The following is a 22,022-nucleotide window of genomic DNA, read 5'->3' as shown; positions in this document are numbered from 1 at the left end:
AACCAGATCTGTTGCCTTCTCAGCATCCTCTTGGCAAATAGGAGGCACTGCTGGTTTCCTCGCACTCCTAGTGAGAAAATGTTGGGGGTTGCCCTCCAGGATCACCTGTCCAGCATGTTTCATAGTAGGCCCTTTCTTCCAAACAACACCCTTTGATTCACACTTCAACCATCAGATAAGGTTGCTTTTTTGGGGGGGGTACCATTTTGTGGTTCGCCTCAGGTGCCAAAATATATTGGGCTGGCCCTGCCACAGTATGGTCATTTCAATAGTAGTAGTAGTAGTAGTAGTAGTAATAATAATAATAATTTATTTTTACCCCGCCAATCTGGCTGAGTTTCCCCAGCCACTCTGGGCAGCTCCCAATCAAGTGTTAAAAACAATACAGCATTAAATATTAAAAACTTCCCTAAACAGGGCTGCCTTCAGATGTCTTTTAAAAATAGGATAGCTGCTTATTTCCTTGACATCTGATGGGAGGGTGTTCCATAGGGCGAGTGCCACTACCAAGAAGGCCCTCTGCCTGGTTCCCTGTAACCTACTTCTCGCAATGAGGGAACTGCCAGAAGGCCCTTGGTGCTGGATCTCAGTGTCCGGGCTGAACGATGGGGGTGGAGATGCTCCTTCAGGTATACAGGACCAAGGCTGTTTAGGGCTTTAAAGGTCAGTACCAACACTTTGCATTGTGCTCAGAAATGTACTGGGTGCCAATGCAGATCTCTCAGGATCAGTATTATGTGGCCCAGGCGGCCACTCCCAGTCATCAGTCTAGCTGCCGCATTCTGGATTAACTGCAGTTTCTGGGTCACTTTCAAAGGTAGCCCCACGTAGAGCACTTTGCAGTAGTCCAAGCGGGAGATAACTAGAGCATGCACCACTCTGGTGAGGCAGTCCATGGGCAGGTAGGGTCACAGCCTGCGTACCAGATGGAGCTGGTAGACAGCCGCCCTGGACACAGAATTGACCTGCGCCTCCATGGACAACTGTGAGTCCAAAATGACTCCCAGGCTGCGCACCTGGTCCTTCAGGGTCACAGTTACCCCATTCAGGACCAGGGAGTCCCCCACACCCACCTGCCTCCTGTCCCCCAAAACAGTACTTCTGTCTTGTCAGGATTCAACCTCAATCTGTTAACCACCATCCTCCAACCACCTCCAGGCACTCACACAGGACCTTTACCACTTTCACTGGTTCCGATTTGAAAGAGGTAGAGCTAAGTATCATCCGCATATTGATGAACAGCCAGCCCAAACCCCCTGATGATCTCTCCCAGCGGCTTCATGTGGATGTTAAAAAGCATGGGGGAGAGGACGGAACCCTGAGGCACCCCACAAGTGAGATCCCAGACTCATCCCCCAACACTACTTTCTGGACACGGCCAAGGAGGAAGGAGCAGAACCACTGTATAACAATGTCCCCAGCTCCCAGTCCCTCTAGACGGTCCAGAAGGATGTTATGGTCGATTGTATCAAAGGTCGCTGAGAGATCCAGCAGAACTAGGAAACAGCTTTCACTTTTGTCCCTAGCTCGCTGGAGATCATCGACCAGCACGACCAAGGCAGTTGAAGGGATCACAGGTTAACCTGGCTACCTTGGTAGAATTTTTCTATTAACTGAACAACTTGAGAGTTCTTTTTGAAAAATGACTTATGTTAATGAACCTAAAGCTAGAGTAACAGAAACTTCAGTCTGCACAGCAGTTTTTGATGGTATAGAAAGCTTTCATTTAAAACAAGTGACAGAACGAATCCATGGGTTACTGTATGATTTTAGTCTTGGCTATAGAGACTTGCTCTATAGAGCAACCTCTGAGACTACTATTTGGGATTCGGCACTATTTTTTTACACATATAATGTGGTTTGACATTATATTTGTATGCTTTTTTGCAGTCATTCTCTATGAAGGAAGAGAGAGAGAATGTTTACATTTTTTAACATCAATATGATGTTAAAGGAGCTGGATTTAGGACTGCTGAGTTTTTCAGTTGGCATTAACTTGGCTATCAGCAACTACGTCTGCCACAGATCCACAACCCCATACAGTGGTACCTCGGGTTACAGATGCTTCAGGTTACAGACTCCACAAACCCAGAAACAGTACCTCAGGTTAAGAACTTTGCTTCAGGATGAGAACAGAAATCGTGCGGCGGCAGCAGGAGGCCCCATTAGCTAAAGTGGTACTTCAGATTAAGAACAGTTTCAGCTTAAGAACAGACCTCCAGAATGAATTAAGTTCTTAACCCGAGGTACCACTGTATTTAACAACTCGCCTAGAAGCTATAAGCAGTCAGGAATTTCATGCAGGTGGGTAAGCAGGCCAGAAGAGGAGGAGCCGATTGCTCCATCCCTCCTCTGCCAGTCCACCTTATTTTTGTGCTAGCTGCAGAGAAAGGAAAGTCTCTTCCTCCACAAGAAGCCCAGAAATGTAGCAGACTGGCAAAGGAGGGAACAGATCACTCTGTACCTCTTCCATCAATCCACTTGGCAAGGAAGATTCTTTCCCATCTCCAGTGAAGAGAGAAGATCAAGAAGTTATTCTCACCTTGGTCAGAACATTGTTCATTATCTGTGTTTGTCTGAAGACTTATGAGTAAATCAAAAGATTAAGGGAAATTTGGTTGTTTTAAATTTTTGGGAAACCAACAGACACAAAGACTAATGGCACAGTGAAAGGATATTGTTTCTTTTCTTCTTTTCCTCCAGTACTATCCCGTTTCTCTTTTTTCTCTGTTTTCTCCTTATCATGTCTGGACTCCTACACAAAACAAGTTTAAAACATGAGGAGAAATAATAACTTATACATAACACATTTGATTCTTCTTTCACAGGAGTGGGAAAGGCCGGGTTAGTGAAAGGAAAAAAAAGAACAAGCTATTTACTCTTCCTAATCAAAATTTCTGGTTTGTTGTATTCTACTTCATACATTAAAATGAAAGCTTGCATTCACACATACACACACTCATTAAAAAGCTACTGATCTGAACTCTATATTCAATGCAATTATTATTATTATGAAGGACAAGCTTCATATGCAACCTAAAATCCACTGAACAAGACAATGATTTTACTAACGGGGGGGGGGGGGGGGGAGGGAGTCTGACTTGCCTTTTTGCTACCAGAGCTTTTCTCCATCTTTTCAACTTTTATTGAGTCTCCTTTCTCTTTGCCGGAAGATTTTGATTTGCTTTTGTCCTTTTCCTTCTCATTGGAGTGAGGAGAATCTGAAGGACTTTCACTCTTACTATGTTTGGAAGAACCAGCTGGAAAGATAAAAGCTACATAAATAGAGCCACTCATATCACCACCTAGGCATTGTCAAAAAAAGAAAAAGCAGGAAAGAACGTACTTGTTCCATTTTCCTCTTTGCGACGTTTGGTTGAATCCTGAGGCACTTCCCGATCACTATTTGAATGATCCTAGTCAGATACAACATTAATAAATTTAATACACACAGATCTCCAAAACAATATTTTAAATATTATGCTTAAAGAGAGCTGGTTTGTTAAAAGCTGCTTCTTCCTTTGAAGTGCCTCCTTGCACCACAAATTGTAGTAATTTGCTCCCTGTTTTGTCTTAGTGAAATCAAGAAGCAGTCATTAAAAACTTTGCTGAAACCTGTCGTCATATTTTAAGAACCACAGTTTAAAATTGTTATGTATAAGTCACAAACCCTTTTTCGATCTTTCCTTTCCTTTTCCTCTTTCTTCTCTCTCTCTCTGGATCTTTCCCTTGACTTGTCCAAATCTTTCTTGTCCACTTCTCTCTCTTTACTCTTGGACAGTGTTGGAGTTGAGTGGTTAATGTAGTGCTGTTAAATTAAGGCAACATTACCAAGGATTAAAGCTTATCTGCCATGACGGTGCACTAAAATAATTCTCTTTTGCAGAAATCCAGAAATATTTATTTTTCATCTCTAGCAGTCTCTCTGCTTTTCCTTATGTACCACTCTGAAAAATTCCTTGAATATCTCGAATTCAAAGTAAAGCTGAAAAAAATATTTTCACAATTTTATTGTTTTACTCAGCATTGTGACTTACTACATACTGGAATCCTGAAATTTCAGTAACAGAAGGACAACAGACAAAAGTGGTGTTCAAGCATGCTTGCATTGTAGAACTCCAAACTTAATTGTGAATCCAGTCTATTTAAATAATGAGAAACATTAATGATGTAGACTACACTTGCTTCCTAAAAGATTTGTTATCAAGCTCATTTATAAAAGGTACATAAAACTGTATGCTACCGTTTGCCTTTATTGTTGGTGATTATATGAAATAACTAAGCTTCGGTGGCAAGAAAGAAGACAGCGCATGGAAATGTTGCATGAATATAATTTTTCATTTAAGTTCGGGGATGGGTTAGCACAGAACTCATAAAATTACTTACAATAATATTGCATAGTAGCTAGTTCCCTATTTTAAAAATAACTGCACAAAGCACTTAGTAGAAAAATAGAGCAAGCCTTGTTCCAAACTTAGTACAATATAGAAGATCTGTAGTTAGGATATATCAAAATTTTCAAAAATAAAATAAAAGCAGCCACACAACAGGGGCAGGTCAATCTGATCACATATTTAAACACATATTTAAATATGCTCAGTTTTTCTCTGTTTAAACTGACTGGCCTGGCATTTTCCCACTTTATATTCCCCACATACCTATATGGGTTTTTTCCCCTGCAGGGCAAATAGCTTCAGGGAATGAGGGAATTTAAACCGTAAAAAATACATGAAGAGAGTTATCAGATTTTCCATACCTGGCACCAGTCTCACTTGCTCACTCACTCACTCTCACTCTCTCTCTCTCTCTCTCTCTCTCTCTCTCTCTCTCTCTCTCTCTCACACACACACACACACACACACACACAAAACACCCTTCATGGCTGCTTTTAAACAAAAAAAAATTGTAAGGTCTTGTTCAAGGATTTTCCATATCCACCTAGTTTAGTCTTCACATTCTGCATTTCCCCAACTTTTGGGTTTTTCTTGAAATAGCATTCCCCACGGGAGCCATTCAAGAACAGAAATCTTTACCCGGGCCCGCTATTTCTAACCATATGCAATTATTCCCCAAGAGAACCTATTATTTCTGGCTTTTCTGAAGTACAAAAAAACAACAAAACCCCAAATAAAATATACTGGGAGCAGAGGGTTGCAAGTTTAATCTCGGATATATCCATAAGCAGATCAGTAAGTCTCCTCCTTCACCTGTCAAAGCAACTTTGCCCCTTCCTAATGGAACCATAAATGTTGCATCCATTATCATCTCATACTGACTGCCACACCTAAATCAGTGTACAGTGGTACCCTGCAAGACGAACGCCTCGCGAGACGAAAAACTCGCAAAACGAAAGGTTTTTTCGTTTTCGAGTTGCCCCGCAAGACGAATTTCCCTGTGGGCTTGCTTCGCAAAACGAAGCTTGCCCCGGGGACAGCGGGTCTTCTCTTTTGAAGCAAGGGGCGGCGGGGAGAAGCGATCTTCTCCCCGCAGCCCCAGGTCAAGCGGGAAGCGCTTCCCGCTGCCCCCGGACCTCTTTTGAAGCAAGGGGCTGCGGGGAGATCGCTTCTCCCGGTGCTCCGAAGCGGGGCGGGGGGGAGGGAACACCTGCCCCCACCGCCCGGCTTCGGAACGCTGCTCCGAAGCGGGGCGGGGGGGAGGGAACACCTGCCCCCGCCGCCCCGCTTCGGAACGCTGCTCCGAAGCGGGGCGGGGGGGAAGGAACACCTGCCCCAGCCGCCCCGCTTCGGAACGCTGCTCCGAAGCGGGGCGGGGGGGAGGGAACACCTGCCCCAGCCGCCCCGCTTCGGAACGCTGCTCCGAAGCGGGGCGGGGGGGAGGGAACACCTGCCCCAGCCGCCCCGCTTCGGAACGCTGCTCCGAAGCGGGGCGGGGGGGAGGGAACACCTGCCCCAGCCGCCCCGCTTCGGAACGCTGCTCCGAAGCGGGGCGGGGGGGAAGGAACACCTGCCCCAGCCGCCCCGCTTCGGAACGCTGCTCCGAAGCGGGGCGGGGGGGGGAGGGAACACCTGCCCCCACCGCCCCGCTTCGGAACGCTGCTCCGAAGCGGGGCGGGGGGAACACCTGCCTCAGCCGCCCCGCTTCGGAACGCTGCTCCGAAGCGGGGCGGGGGGGGGGCGGGAACACCTTCTGAAGGCGGGCGGGGGGCGAAAGTCTTTCTCCCCCCTGCCTGCCTTCCCAGGGGCTTTTAAATCGCCCCGGACAACGGAGAAGTCCTCCGCTGTCCTGGGGCGATTTTAAAATGCCGCCCGCCAGCATTTTAAGATCGCCCTGACAGCGGAGAAGTCCTCCGCTGTCCCGGGGTTTTTTAAAATGCTGGGGGTGGGAAGAAAAGCCCTTGCCCCCCCCAGCCTTCAGAAGAGGTTCGGGGACAGACTGTCCCCGGACCTGGTCTGAAGGCGGTTTCCCTAGGAACGCATTAATTGATTTTCAATGCATTCCTATGGGAAACCGTGCATCGCAAGACGAAAAACTCGCAAGAAGAAGAGACTTGCGGAACGAATTAATTTCGTCTTGCGAGGCACCACTGTACTCCCTATTCCTTCAAGAACCTAAGAGCAGCCCTGGTAGATCAGGTGGGTGTATCCTGGTTTCCCTAGAGGCCAGTCAGATGCTGCTCAGAAACCTGCAACCAGGACCAAGAGGACTTCTGCAACCAGGACTTCTGCTATTGTTCCCTAGCAACTGGTATTAATTAATACAGCTATCCCCCAAGAACCTGTCTAATGCCTTTTTAAAGCCAGCAGCCATCGCATCTTGCAGCAGGGAACTCCATAAATTGTTTTAACATGTTTCTGAAGCGTTGTGTACTATTACTGTTGGGTGTGGTGAAGAGAGAATGGCTTACTGGATAGACTATTTAGATTAAGAGGGAAGGTACAATATGGGAGGGAGGTCCAAATGAGATTTGTCAGTTAAAAACCAGTTAATGGGACTATCAGGAGGAGATGGAATTGATGGGTTCGGCACTTACTAGCCATTCAGATTTACAGCTTCTAGGTCAGACAAATCTACCTGCATTTTAAATTTTTTAGGTTAGAGCACTGGCCAGGTCTGCTTTTCACCCAACCCCAAAGCAATCCTAGCTTTCTGATTCAGGAGATTGCTTCCAAAGCCACTAGCTGCAGTAAACTTGCCCTTTGAAGGGCAATCCTTGAAGACAACACAGAAGTTTCAGCTTGTGCACGTAGATGGAACTGCCGCTTGCACAAAGAGTAAATGCTTTTTCCAACTAAAATCTCGTGAAAAATAGAATAATTTAAAAAACCCAATTTCATTCAGCATAGCTGGCAGTTGAGGAAAAGCATAGGGGGAAACGCATGTAACTGCAACAATTTGGGACAGAAATGCTAGATGCTGCTTTCCTAACAAGCAAAAACTCTTTAGAAAAATATGGCACAAATACATTATAAAAGCTTAAGTGCAATCAGGGGGATTTAATGAACTGACAGGAGGGAATAATTGCATCAAAAGTGCTGAATCATTCCAAGCACCTCGGTAAAAGACAAGCCCCCCTGGTTGCTCATATGCCACAGTGGTTATCAAACCTTTTTTGCCTTCAGGGAATACTTTCAATATTGATCAGACTATTGAAGAATGTCTACCACAGAATAGTTGTAGAGGATTCTAGCGCATGTTCTAGGAGGATTGACCATGTGGGGGCCTGATGTGCCCCAGGGATGCCCTGCTTTAGCTGAAAGTGTGACCTTGAACTAAACAATATGGAAGAAGCCCCAAAAGGCTTTGTAGGGCTTCCTAGAATACAGTCCGAAAACCAGTCGGCATATTGCACTAAAGCAGTGCAGCATGTTGCATTAGCCAGGTTTGCACAATTCATACATGGCTTGCAATGCATCTTGCGGTGCTAACGCAGGCAGGGTCTACACAGATATTAAAAAATGCTATTAAAAACTCCTATATATCTATATATCCAGTGCTTTTTTCCTAAAAAAAAGTTTAGGGATACTTCTCATTTTCCTACTCATATTGAAATACTGCCCCACAATGAGGCCAAACTTAGATCCACAAAATGTTTAGGGGTATGTGTACCCCCTCCTCCAGAAAAAAGCACTGTCTATATCTAGAGAAAGAGAGAGATCCCAATGCAATTTACCATTGACTTTGGATTGCAGTACTACAGCGCCACCTGGTGTCATATTTTTATAATGTACTCCATGTTATAAAATTGTCACAGCTGAACCTGCAAAAAGCATTATTTTTTATTTATTTTCTGTGAGTGATTGAAAGATTCAAACCTTTGCTGAAGAGTCCTTGAGTTCGCTGAGGTTGTCCTGTAGAAAATGAATGGAGATGACACGTAAGGTCGCACAGTTCTCAGAAACTCAGGAACTTGGGGAAGCAGGGCCATACCCTTGAAACAAAAAACAGCTACTCCTTCTGGGAATAAATGAAGTATTAATACTTCTCATATGCACTTAAATAATAAGAACAACCTAGCTACAAAATAATGTGTTTGCCAATTAGTTTTTTTAAAACACCCAAACCCACATTATATCTTAATTTTTTTTATTGAAGTGCTATATTTTTAAATAATAGCTATACAACTGGGTTGAGGTGGGGAGAGAAATTCTCTACCTTCCTGACTTAACATTAAACATGTGAAAAGCATTCCCCTAAATAGCTATAAATGCAGCTATTTAAATAGATGCACAGAAAACAATACTATTATAAATGAAAACTGCAATCTTTGCCACACGTTTGCCTGGGACCAAATTCCACTGATACCAATGGGACTTGCTCCCAAGCAAACATCTCAAGGATCAACATCCCAACTATCTATTATTACTCAAAATCTTTAATGAAATTGTACTACTCCATCCAGCTGCTCTACACCTCATGCCAACGTCTTAAGAGATAATTTTTTTAATGTTGGCAAGATGGCGACACACCCACATAATCCATCCCAGTTTCTCTGATGACGCATCGGTAACTTACAGTTTTAAAGCTTCAACGTACTGCAAATTCAAAGATTCCATGAGCTTAGTTGGTTTAGAAATAAAATTATAAACATGGAGCAAGGAATTGCTACCCTGAGTCTTCAAGAAGGCTACAGCCATGGTTTTGTGCTGCACTTGACTGCTGGGGGTTTTCTCTTTGCTGGGTGGAAGGTTTTGGCTGCCGCATCTGGCTTAAGCGTAACGCAGAGCTCAACAGGGTGGGAACCCACTGGAATATAAAAAACCTCGCAGGAAAGGTGCAACAGAAGCTGCCTGCTCACTGAATATACACAACTACAGGAGAACTGATCACCAAGGAGACTTTAAAACGGGGCTCCTTTTCAAGGCTCCTCCTTGGAAGGCACACCGTGGTATGAAGCTCATCAAGAAGCCTGGTGAATTCAGAGGTATCGCATATCCCACAATCCTCCAGGAACTCTTCAGTGCTACAGATTCTTCAACATTAGTGCAGGAAAAATAGGCTCCTCTCTCTGCGTGCTGCAAGACACTCGTTTGCTTGTAGCTACCACTGCACTCCAAAAATATATCTGACTGTTTAAAAACAGCGAGGCACTTTTTGGTTTTAAAAAAAAAAATCTTGACACTTCCAAATTCTATTTACAACATTTGTGCTAGGTCCTTGAAGCTTTTAATTTCTTTTTCTAATTTTTTTAAAAAATATATTTTTAAAAATTTTAATATGAAAAAAGAGTCCACCAAACCAAGAAAAATAACGCATTTCGTAATGCAATATAAAACCTCCAATGGCTCCAGTTGGCACAAAACTTGAAGGAAGTCGAACACTGGCATTCCAAACACCGAGAGCCTAAAATGGGCGCTGCCTTCCTCAGGCTATACTAACCTTTACTGTTGAGGAATGTGATGGAGAAGAATGGGTATCAACTTTGCGACGTTTTTGTTCTAGAAAAGAGAGAGCGAGAGAGAGAGGAATGAACTAATTTATTAAATCATTAATATCAACATGAGTCAGGTCATCAGTGCTTGGAAATTCACAAGCCTCAGATCTTCAAGATGGTTTACCAATTTTATGGAGCTTTCCCACGAAAAACAAGTAATGGCTTAATCTGTTAACTGGCACGCAGCTTCCATTAAAAAAATCAAAATCAAAACCTTCTACCCTATTATGTGTTACAGTTAAGGAAAGAGAAGACCACAAGAAAGGAGGTAAGCTTACCCCTTTCACACTCTGATGCTTCTGATCGGGGAACAGGTGACTTCAAGGACCCAGCTACTGGAGCCTTCTCTCCTCCTCCTCCTCCTCCTCCTCCTCCTCCTCCTCCTCCTCCTCCTCCTCTAATGTTTTCCTTGGATTTCACATCCTTGGTTACTTCTCTCTCTCTGGACGGCTCCTTCTCTTTCTCCTTTTCTGCAGCTGACTTTGACTCAGCATTGGTCACAATGATCTTGGATTTTTCATCCTTTGACGACTTCTCTTCTCTCTTGTTCTTTTCCTTCTCTTTATCAGACTTAGGTGTCTTTTCCTTGCTATCTCTTGCTTTGTCTTCTTTGTTCACTCTTTCTTCCTTTGGTTTATCTTTCCCATCCTTCCCAGGTGTTTTGGCCTCAGGAGTGGCAGCTGGAGTTTTCTCTTTTTTCTCCTTGTCTTTTTCCTTCCCGCATTTCTCTTTCTCTTCTTTTTCTTTTATAACTTTGCTACATGAAATAAAAAGGAAATCAGTACTAACACGAAATGTGATTTAATCATCCTTAATTTAAAACATCCCTCTCTATAGAGTGCAAAAACCCTTTTAAGTTCTGCTTTTCCTAACCATGTTAACAAGAGATACTCTCACTTTTTAAATTTAAGTGGTGAGTGGCATCAAAAAAAAAATTCTGGAGCAGTGGTTGCTTCAGTTAGTTAAGTGGGCTACCTCTCTTCCTTACTAATCCCAAAGGGACTGGTGGTCTTGACTGCGCCAGGGATCAGCATAATTGAATTCTGTCACATCCCTACATTAGAGGCCCATAAAGTTGCATTACCCCATCCCTACATGGCCTTATGGTCATGTGCACCAGTGGGAGGTCTCCATTTCATCCCAAGCAAAATGGAAACATTTTAACCCCAGAATTCTGTCGTCCTTTGAAGATACAGTCAAGCAGTTCCCAAATGGCTTCGTTTTGGAATGTTTTGGCTCGCAATCACCAAAAACCCAGAAGTAAATGCTCCAGTTTTCAAAGTTACTCAGAAGCTGAACATCCAATGTGGCTTTCTGCTTGAGTGCAGGAAGCTCTTGCAGTCAATCAGAAGCCGTGCCTCGGTTGTCGAACATTTTGGAAGCCAAACGGGTTTCCGGAACGGATTACATTTGACAACCGAGGTTTGACTGTACGGATCTTTTCCCAATGTAATTTGGATTCTAAAGAGAAAATGGTGGCAGTTACTCACCTGTTGGAAGCATTGCTCCCATTGCTCGTGGTCAGCTTTGGTGTTGCACTGGCAGCTTTATTAATCACTTTAACAGCACCCTGAGATTTCTCCTTTAATAATTTATCTGTTGAAAGAAAAAAAAGATACTGACAATGAATAAACCAATAGACTCACTGAAGTATAAAGTCTTCAAAACAAATTATACTGTGCTTAACACCCAAGTAAAATCGTATTTGTTTTACAGAGAAACAGTACGCATCAATAAGTATTTGTCAGTAACAAAAAAGTTACACTGCAGATAATAATAATAATACCACTAAGATTAACCTCAGCAATTATTATTCATACAGTAGTAACATGCATAAAGAACTATTATGAACACTGATAGTAGAAGATAGATAGAAGATTGATAGTACAATGCTATAAATGTCAAAAGTTAAATCTCAATGAGCTCAACAGTGCTTGCTCTTGGGTAAGGTGGTGCCTAACTTTTTCACCACAAAGAAGGCACTTTAAAAAAATCAATTCAGCATTATTTAATGTATAGCACACATGCATCTTTCCCTTCCTGATAATACTGAGCTAAACAAGTAGTAGAGCAGGTTCACACATGTATGTGCATAAAGGACCAGAATTCTATCCATGAAAGAGCATTAACTCACTATCTCAGTCATAAAGTGTTTCAACGGAGTAATTTCTCACTCTTGCAGGTCATCAGCAGTTTAGCTGATAATACAGGTATGCATGTGTAAACTGGCCCTTATCTGTTCATGTTTTTAAACTAAGAAAACATCAGTGTGAATTCCCACCATCTATACCGCTACTTTTATGGTAACTGACATACCAGTCTCCTCAGCTGTGCTTTCTTCCAGTTTAGCTGCATTTACTGTGAGTGAAGAAGGAAGCCCAGCTCCTCCGGGCCCATTTTGGACTGTTGTAGGTACTGCATTCTTGGTGGGTGGGTCTTTGTGGTGGAAATCATTTTCAGGGATCATGCAATGTTTTCTACTTTTCAACTGTCCAGAATAGCTGTAAGTCGCATAAAGTGTTAAATATGCACAACACACACACAAAAACAAACACAAGAAGTGGATAGCCGCTTGAAAAGATAAAGCAAATGATTTAACTGTAGGTCGTTTAACTAAGCCAAGTTAAATACAAACATTTAATTTTGTAGAATCGCATAGCTCTCTTCAAATCAACTGTAACAACTCAATCCTTACTGTGATTCTCAAAACCTCTGCCACCAAAATATTTTCCCCTCGTTCTGAAAAGAATAACCAATCACTGACACTATGAATGAAATGCATTAAAAGTTTTTTCTGGAACACAGAAAGGAGGTTAGCATGTATAAGAATGTAGTACAAAATGCAAAATACATGAGGATTTAATCAAAAAAGTCTGAAAGTTCAATATGTACAGAATAACACTTTCTACCCTATCTTGATATTATACTTTTAATCAACTTGCTCTTATCTGCCAACTTTGTTAAACTCTAGATGTACTATCTAAGTTTACGCAAACGTTTTAAGGACAGGACTTTTGAGTTTAGTGTGCCCAAGAAGGTTCCTGACAAATAAGCCATCTACAATAAAAACCCAAAGTTCCTCTGAAACCAACAGATACACAATCTTTCAAGGTAAGGCAAAGTCAACCTAAAGTAAAAAGGTGATCTATAAAAAAAACCTCAGGAATGCTTTCCTTGTATTATTTAGTAATGTTTTTAAATGAAGGATTTGTTACCCCATCGCTAATGCATATAGATCAGGTCTCTTCTCTTTCTCCTCTTGACAGATCTTATGGACTCTTCTCTCCAAAGCCTGGCCCAAGTTCAAAACTTTGGGGTACCATGGAAGGATTTTGATCAGCACTATCAGGATATTTCTGATGTGTGTATATTCGCCGGTTTCCAGGCAGTGTACAGATGCCTAGGAAAGGCAGAGAAAGATGTTGCCAAGAGGCTCTCAGCAAAACTACAAAACCAACAAGCTTCACAGTGTCGTTAGGTTACCTTGGTTAACTTATAATGCCACTTGTGTACCACATGCCGAAAATTTTCATAATCTAACTGGTCAGCTTTGTTCCCACCATCAAAACCAGTTGCCCGTAATATGGTGAGGAAGCCTGGATAGTTGCCACACTCCTGCATGTACACAAAGAAGATATTTAAGCTTATTCAAGAAGCATGTTAAAATGAAAGTGGTTAATACAAAGCTATTGAAATATGAGCCTACTGGGGGGCCAGATATTGGTATGGCTAAGGCTAGACAGGGGAAGTCAAGATCTCATGGGTATATTGCTACTTAAAATACAACGACAAGTTTTCCCCAGGCTAGGATTTAAATGCAGGCCTTCTAGAGAAGCTACTAAACATAGTATAACACTCTACAAACATGTATCAGTTTTTAGTTATGATACAGTCCTTCCGAATGACACCAAGCTCCTATTATCTGGGCCGGCAAAAGTTTCTACTTCCTTTAGTGGGAAAAACACCTGCAACACTGATACTTCTCTAAGTATGACAGGTTTTCAAATGAGCATTTTAAACATTTTACATACCTTTTCATATATGGCTCTATCACTATGCCACCGAGTTACAGTATCAAGCATGCAGCAGAGAAACCTCCCATATCGACTAGCTTCATTTTCAGTACAGCTGGCTACAGTATAGATTATATCAGAGAATACCTGCAAGAAATTTTTTTTTATTGACACATTACAATGCTATGAAACCAAGTTTTTATACTTGAAACACTGGATTTTATTCCAATAATTTGTTGAAGGAAATGAAAATGAAATCCCCAATTATCCTCTCCACTCCAGTCAGGTTTTGTTTCTTGTGTTAGTGTAACCTGATGTCAAAAAGCCTTACTATTACAAAAGTTAGAGAACAATTGTATAATAATTTTTTAAACACTGAAAAATTAACTTTCCTGATTTCATTAGTATCCTATGAAGACAACAACTTTCTCAGTCTTTTAAAGCTACCAAATCATCAAATAGCTTTCTGATCCAGAAAGATTAGGATTCTTTTTTTCCTGCAACCACTCATTTCAAGTTTCCATAATATGTTTAATCTCTATTAGTGAAGGAATTGACATTATTACCTATACTCTAAGAGTTACAATTCAGAGAAATACGTCTTTCAGCTAGTGCGTCTTTCCTTCCTTGATGGAAAGGGTTCATCACTATTTCTCAAAGAATAGTATTTCTCATAATAATAAACAAGAGCTACTTACTCTGTCATAACAAAGAAGTGTTGAAAAGTTTGGTGTTTTCTGTTGATGCACCAGTTCCACAAAGCGAGCGCAGTAAACAGCATCAATAGCAGAAAATATACACCGAGGAAATATACACAACTGCAGAAATTTTGTTATAGTCTCATTTTTGGTGGACTCTAATAAACAAATAAGAGGTCATCATTACGTCACCATCTAATCTTCAGTAAAATTAATTTGCCACATGCACCATGCACAAAAAGGCATTTAAATTTACTGATAAAGGGAAGAAATAAAGTGGGAGTACTTGGGTGCACAGCGTGTGCTTGCCTGATGAAGCCATCAGATTGAGATAGGTAGTCCTCAACCAGGTATCTCTATCTTCTCCCCAGAGGAAATCCCCCCTCCCCAATCTTGAAAAACTACTAAGAGATAAATGGGTACCAGTGATAAGACAGTTAAGCCTAAACCAGTAACCTACTTACTGAAGACAGGTTGAAGTTGGGCCGTAAAGAGGGATCCTATACCCATTTAACACAGGATGAGAGAATGTGCTATAGGAAGGGCAAAAGTTGCAAGGCTGGTACTCAATCTCTTGGGCATTATTACAATTGCATAGGCATTAGATCTGCAATTGCCCTAAGATATGTTTACAAGTAAGGGAAACTGCCACCCAAAGTGCCAAAATTCTGCCAACTTTTGGGTCTGCATTCAAGTAATGAATTTTATATTCATTACAAAAAAGTAAGAATGAACAGTCACTCATTTACAAATATTTATCAAATCATTTACACAGATGCTGCCAAAGTCAGAATGCTGCAATTCTGTGTAAGTGGCTGGTGATGAAAAGGTCTATCCTACTTACTTGCAAGAAGCCAATTATCCTTTTCCAGCTTCAGTCTCTGCAGCACTCTTTGCACGTGCTCTAACTGCTTCTTTTCCTCTTCAAGAAGCTTGTCCTGAAGAGCTGTACAGCGTTCTTTTTCTTTTTTCTTTTTGTTCAGAGGCTACGAAAAGAAATGGCGTGTTCAGATGTGATAGTGTGCTTACTGTCCTGCGGGTGGAGCTGTGGACGCTGGTGGCACTGTGGTCTAAACCACTGAGCCTCTTGGGCTTGCCGATCGGAAGGTCAGCAGTTCAAATCCCTGCAATGGGGTGAGCTCCCGTTGCTCGGTCCCAGTTCCTGCCAACCTAGCAGTTCGAAAGCACGTCAAAGTGCAAGCAGATAAATAGGTACTGCTCCGGCGGGAAGGTAAACAGTGTTTCCATGTGCTGCTCTGGTTTCACCAGAAGCGGCTTAGTCATGCTGGCCACATGACCCCGAAAAACTGTCTGCGGACAAACATCGGCTCCCTCGGCCAGTTAAGTGAGATGAGTGCCGCAACTCCAGAGTCATTCGCGACTGGACTTAACTGTCAGGGGTCCTTTACCTTTTAAAATCCTGCTAAACTGCTATTTGGGGGGGAAAGTGAGCAAGCACTTTATCTTGCAGCCCACTCCTTTTCCTTACAGGCGATCTGCAGAATTTTAACACTCCTAGATGCCCATTTGTGCTCATTTCTGATTGTTGGATCATCTAAAGGAAGGTGTGTATGGTTGTTGTTTCTGTCTATGATTCCCCATTCAGTTAGGTAAATGGTTATGGAAGCCTACTTCTACCATGGTGCCCCTAGCACCTACATGTCAGGGGTCCTTCTGTTTTACCTTATACCATCTGACCACATGGATAGATTCAAAACTGATCTTTCACAAAGAGCTGGCTTATTAAGCTGGTTTATTATTATTCCTTATATTTCTATTCCACAAACCATATCAACACAAATCACCAGGGTTTGATAGTCTCCTATGTAAGGTCCATTTAAATGGCTGGGAGCTGGACAGGACCAACATCTGCTGGGTTATGGCCAACACTGGCACTCCTTGTAAACCTACATACCACATTCCTCTGCCATTATTCTGCTGCTAACAGAGCCTTGTAAAGCAATTCAATGCCATTGGAAAGCTAATACAGTCATGCCTTGGTTGTTGAATGCCTTGGCCCCCAAACGCTACAAACCCGGAAGTGAATGCTCCGGTTTGCAAATGTTTTTTGGAAGCCGAATATCCAAAGCAGCTTTTGATTGAGTACAGGAAGCTCCTGCAGCCAATCGGAAGCCGTGCCTTGGTTTTCGGATTCTGTTTGAGAACCAAGGTACGACAACTGAAAGGCACTACAACTGAAAATAGTGTTATTCTCCTGTGTCTAGTCACTGTATAGCTCGATGGTGGAGAGGTCTAGAATGGCCCCAGAATTGCAGAAATGCAGTGCTCAGGCAGAATTGTATGGAATATTTTTTTTTATTTAGAGAGAAGAGCAAGGTAACTAAAAACCTCAGAGCAGAAAATGTAATTGCTTAAAAAAAAACTATTATCTAATGCTGTCAACTGTTCTTGGTCAATGGTTTTCATGAACTGATAAGATTCTTAAAAATGGCAAGTGAACATACATTTAAAATGATACATACCATTTCCGGATTGTCATCAATAGCTTTCATCTGGACTTTGAGTTTGTTGACTTCCCGTTCGTAGCTACTATGTGGCACAGCAAGGTCATACATTGTCAGTGACCAGAACGTAGCATAGAACTGTGGACTGATATCATCCCAGACCTTTGGGATGTGCAAGGAGATCACCGAGTCATGAACAGGGGCCATCACAAGCTCACACGCTGTAATGTATTTGTGAACTTTCTGCTGCTGTTTGTTTCCTTTCTCAGCCTTTTTCAATTCATCATATTTTGACTAATAAAAAGAAGACACAAGTACTCAATTATCCACTTCTCAAACAGAAAACAAAATCCCTTTTTTATTAACTCTATTAGATTTAAATACAGTGGTGCCCCGCAAGACGAAATTAATTCGTTCCGCAAGTTTTGTCGTCTAGCGAATTTTTCGTCTTGCGAATCACAAAATCCCATAGGAATGCATTGAAAATCAATTAATGCGTTCCTATGGTCAAAAAAAGTCCAAACAAAGCCAAATTTGGTACAACAACAGTTTATTAACTGCTCTTTAAAGTCACACATACTGTAAAGAGCAGTTCAAAAACTGAAGGGAAAATAAATTAACTTTATAAACAAAACATGTCTTTGTTTTTAGACAAAGGAAACAAAGTCGCGAGACGTTTTCGTCTTGCGAAGCAAGCCCATAGGGAAATTCGTCTTGCGAGGCAAATCGAAAACGGAAAAACCTTTCGTCTAGCGAGTTTTTTGTCTTGCGAGGCATTCGTCTTGCGAGGTACCACTGTACAAAACTAAGTCCAAGAAATTAAGTCAGCTAGATTTTAAACCCAGTAACCGAATGAGGAGTGCTTTCAATCTCAGCAAGGTCCCTTTAAAAGAATCAGTGGAATGACAGGTTTAATTTTCTATACATCTGTGTGTTCTGGATATACAGACTGAAAGCTAACTGAACATCTGTACTTACTGAAATGTGATGTGCATACATAGGCCGTGAAAGGAAAAATGCAGCATCGTGAGGGGTGTGGAAGTCATTACAGAGAACATCAATGGAAGGCACTCGCTTAATATAATCATCTGTGCTTAAATTGGAAGCCAAAAATCCACCAAATTGTACCAGAGTATCATGGCACTGAATAGAAAAATAGAGAAGTATTAGATCAGACTTTTCAATGAGATTTAAATATAATGTTAACATTCTAAAAATCAAGAAAATAGCTGGAAAATCACTACCTTTTGTAATAAACATGCAGTAATACTAATGAGAAAATGTTCCTCAGTAACAAACTTTATGTATTTCTTATGAATACTCAAGGCAATTTCAGATATGACAACACCATATAGTCAACTAAATCTGTAGTCACTTCTGAATCTGGTTAGCAGTACAGTACAAGATCACACCTGAAACAGAACTTACAGAAGCTATGCAGGCCAGTGGAATCTTGTCAAACAATGTGACAGCATTATGGATGGTAAGGGATTGCCATGACTGAAGCTACTTAGTTTTCCTTTTTGTAAATTTCATGAAGAACCCAAAACACAAGTAAAACAAACATCTATACCACAAAATATAAATTCAGTTTTCTGAATGCAGTATACATGGCATTTCCATGGAGGTTTGTTTAAAACAAACACAAATGTGATCGTTTTACTTGCCTGATCATAGAGTTTTCCCACCAGCTTCAAATGTTTCTCTCCTCCTTCTTGAAATATCACTCCATTTCTCTGTTGAGCCATGAGAAGGCACAATGGAAGAGCAAGATCGTGGTCCAAAAGTGCATCTTTTAATCTCTGGGAAGATTTCTTAGTGTTTCTGATCTGCCCAAAATATCCACCCTGCTCAAAGAAGTAAGAAATGTAGTTAAGATACCTAAACTGAGAAAAACAGCAGAGGATGTAAATTAAGGTGTACAGTGCCAAACCCTGTCAGTAAATAGCCTTCAGGAAACCTTGAGTTAGAATGTTTCTTCCTCTCCAATTCCCTAGCATGCTTAGAGAAATTTGACATTTCCTGGCTTACAGTAGGATCTGGGGTTAAGAAGCTTTTTCAGGCTGAGGGTGACAAACCTTCTTGGGCAGGCTTTGAGGGTCTACATGCCAGTATATGCAGGCCCTGCTTTCCAATCACAATGCATTCCAAGCATTTGCATAATGAGCTGATGATTTCGATTATTTCTAATCTGTGATCTCTCTCCCCACTCCCACCTTAGTTTCTTCCTAAAACGGCTGCAGCCAACCAGCAAAAGTGAGACAAAGGAAAAACTGCTTTGTTTCATCTCTCTTCACACCTCCCTCTCTTCCATGGTTTCTGACCGAAAATGCACAAGCAAGTCAAGTAGTGGGCAAAGTCTGGCTGCTTGGGTATCTCAATCAGCCATGCACTTGAGGCTTGGGCGTAATTCTTTATGTTTGGATAACTGAATCTGCAGATGAGCATTCTGATAGCAGCACTTGCGTGTTCTGAAACTGGAAGGCCATGTTAACATGCACTTCTCCTCCTTTCCTATGCTATGCAATGGTCCAAATACCAATCTTAACCACCGTTGAGGCAAACAGGAAAGTTCACTGCTAGCCAGGATTTCACAACACATTTGAAGGCAGGTTTCGAATCCCTGGTTAGCAGCAACCCCCTTGTTTATTGCTTTGGTAAGAAGCAAACGTTAAAAAGGTAACTGAACAATGCACTGTTTATTTGTGATTTTGGATAGTTTTCTCTCTCTATGCCATATTTAAACTAGTCCATTGTTATACTGGTGATGGGCTGCACATGCTCCAGGGTGGGTGAAGCCTTGGACAGACAGTTGGTGGTGTGAGCAAGGAGGCGGCCAAGCAAGCTGGGATCGCATCTTTGGTTTAAAGTAGGCGAGTGAGCTGGGTCTGTGAACTAAATGACAGGAGCTGTGTGGGCAAGTGGAGCGGGCGAGTGAGCTGGGCTTGCAGCAGTAGCAAGCTGTGGAGGTTTGGTGAGCAAGGGGAAGGGGAGCTTTGTGGAGGTGGGGTGAGCCAAGTGAGCAGGTACTTGAGCCCCAGTAAAGTAATAATTAATTTAATTTAAAACAAAGAGTTAACCATATTTAAAGATGGTACCAGTTAAGAATGCTTAAGGCCAGCAGTGAGAAACTTGTGTGTGACAGAAGAGGAATAATCCTGCTAAACATTCCTGTTTAACTGCTGCTAAGAATCTGAAGTGTTACACGTAGATCAGGCACGTGAACACGCTGCTCTAGATTGCTACTAAAATTATTTCCATAGTTGTTATTGTATTAATATACCTTTCAGAGGTGTATCAATTATTCATCTACCTTAAAAAATACAGCCGTACCTTGGTTTTCGAACATCTTAGTTCTTGAACGTTTTGGCTCCCAAATGCTGCAAACCGGAAGTGACTGTTCCGGTTTGCAAACTATTTTTGGAAGCCGAACGTCAGACGGGGCTTCTGATTGGTGAAGCCGCACTTTGGTTTCCAAACATTCTGGAAGTTGAACAGACTTCCAGAATGGATTCCGTTCGACTTCCAAGGTACGACTGTACAGCAGGTGAAACATCCTAAGCTACTATGTATGTATTTTTGGGACATCTATTTTTCTTTTCTCTCTAGCTTCAAACACACCTCTGCTTTCAGCTGCTCTCCACCAGTCATGGCCTCTAGCTGGTCCATTGTCATCTCTTCAGTGATTTCTATTCCAGCCATTTTTTGTACCACCTCTTTCAAAATAAGCAGGTCAAAGCTATGGAAAAGAATGAGAACAAAAATGGGCGAGGGGGCGGGGGGAAGAGAGAAAGAGTGAAACATAGGCAGGTAAAACCACTGCTCTTGAACTCTACTGAAAGTATTGTGAAAGGTCTAAGAGCCCATTACAATATCTTTCTGAAATTACTTGCACATGAAGCACAAACCACTTTGTCTCCAATCCAAGTGCATCAATGTCAAGATGTTGTAACAGCAACATGAACAGCAGACTGTATACATGAGCACTTCAATGCAGTTTCACAATGTAGTAGGCACTCTGTGCAATTTCCCTGGGAGATGTGAATGTAACCTAGCTGCTCGGTGCAAATTACCCAACTGTTTATGTCTTAGTGTATTTTGAATCCTAGGATTTTCATAAATCTTAAAGATTGCAAAGTTATATTAAACACAACTTATCAAAATATATTAAAATACTCCAATGAGGGCAACAAAAACTTCCAAACTGGCATAGTTTTTGAGATCTAAAGTAACCATGCTCTACTTACCTTTTCCCAGCCTTTAGCTGGTTTGCTACATACTGAAGTAGACCAGCTAGTTCTATAGGGTATTTTCGAAAAACAGCACCACAGAAGCTAGCTAAACCTAAAATAGATGGGAGGAAAATGAACTTTAATTACTGTCACTGAAATATAAGCTTTCCTGCGTCATGCACATTCAGTAACATCACATCAACAGACTATTTCTCATGCGTCAAAAGCAAGTTGCCCTTAGAACCTGTTTTTCACACTTCTTGGTGTGCAAATGACATTCTACCTGGTCCCTCCCTCCTGCCCTCTCTTCCTGTACTTAAGGAATCGTGTCTGCAACCATACATTTCCTGGCTCAAATTTTTATTCAAGTGCCATGAATTTACAAGCAAGTGGCTCCCAAGCTGTTGCCAACAACAGAGGTTCTTGGAGGCCCTCTCTTCTACATTCCTGCTCTTTCTGAATTGTACTAGGGCTACTCAGGCCTATGGAACTCCCATCCTAGAGCCTTGTTGATTTTCAGACAGGTGGCTAAAGCACTCTTTTTCCCCCTGTAGCTATTTCAGAATTGTATTCCAGATGGCTCTGGAATACATTTGCTCTGTGTGTTTTTTGAAATGCTGTTCCCCCTTGATTTGTGTGTGTGCGCGTGCACACACACTTTAACAACCATTAGCCACAACATGGATTTTTTTTAAAATAGAAAGGCAAGAAACAAATGTTTT

At 41.8% G+C, this 22,022-nt stretch overlaps 1 protein-coding gene across 4 annotated transcripts in view; it reads right to left on the bottom strand.

Moving 5' to 3' along the window:
- Positions 1-22,022, bottom strand: part of LOC308579171 (THO complex subunit 2-like) — a 67,153-nt gene that overhangs the window by 1,788 nt on the left and 43,343 nt on the right. For 2 of the 4 annotated variants that reach the window (XM_081179982.1, XM_081179981.1), the window contains exons 19-38: positions 21,316-21,412; positions 20,690-20,807; positions 18,736-18,915; positions 18,047-18,211; positions 17,087-17,362; positions 15,448-15,589; positions 14,604-14,761; positions 13,924-14,052; positions 13,376-13,507; positions 13,108-13,292; positions 12,209-12,393; positions 11,383-11,488; positions 10,171-10,649; positions 9,838-9,896; positions 8,274-8,309; positions 3,671-3,808; positions 3,347-3,416; positions 3,106-3,260; positions 2,679-2,755; positions 2,543-2,590 (exon numbers count right to left, since the gene is read on the bottom strand). In XM_081179982.1, the coding sequence (XP_081036108.1) occupies positions 2,563-2,590; positions 2,679-2,755; positions 3,106-3,260; positions 3,347-3,416; positions 3,671-3,808; positions 8,274-8,309; positions 9,838-9,896; positions 10,171-10,649; positions 11,383-11,488; positions 12,209-12,393; positions 13,108-13,292; positions 13,376-13,507; positions 13,924-14,052; positions 14,604-14,761; positions 15,448-15,589; positions 17,087-17,362; positions 18,047-18,211; positions 18,736-18,915; positions 20,690-20,807; positions 21,316-21,412 (2,915 nt within the window). In that variant the 3' untranslated portion in view covers positions 2,543-2,562. The remainder of the gene's footprint in view (positions 1-2,542; positions 2,591-2,678; positions 2,756-3,105; positions 3,261-3,346; positions 3,417-3,670; positions 3,809-8,273; positions 8,310-9,837; positions 9,897-10,170; positions 10,650-11,382; positions 11,489-12,208; positions 12,394-13,107; positions 13,293-13,375; positions 13,508-13,923; positions 14,053-14,603; positions 14,762-15,447; positions 15,590-17,086; positions 17,363-18,046; positions 18,212-18,735; positions 18,916-20,689; positions 20,808-21,315; positions 21,413-22,022) is intronic. The other 2 variants (XM_081179984.1, XM_081179983.1) reach the window with 2 other exon arrangements.

Source organism: Podarcis bocagei (assembly GCF_964188305.1).
Source record: "Podarcis bocagei genome assembly, chromosome: Z".
In the NCBI taxonomy this organism is placed as follows: Eukaryota; Metazoa; Chordata; class Lepidosauria; order Squamata; family Lacertidae; genus Podarcis; species Podarcis bocagei.
Note: the sequence above shows the minus strand (reverse complement) of the source record. Positions and strands in the feature narration are given on the sequence as shown.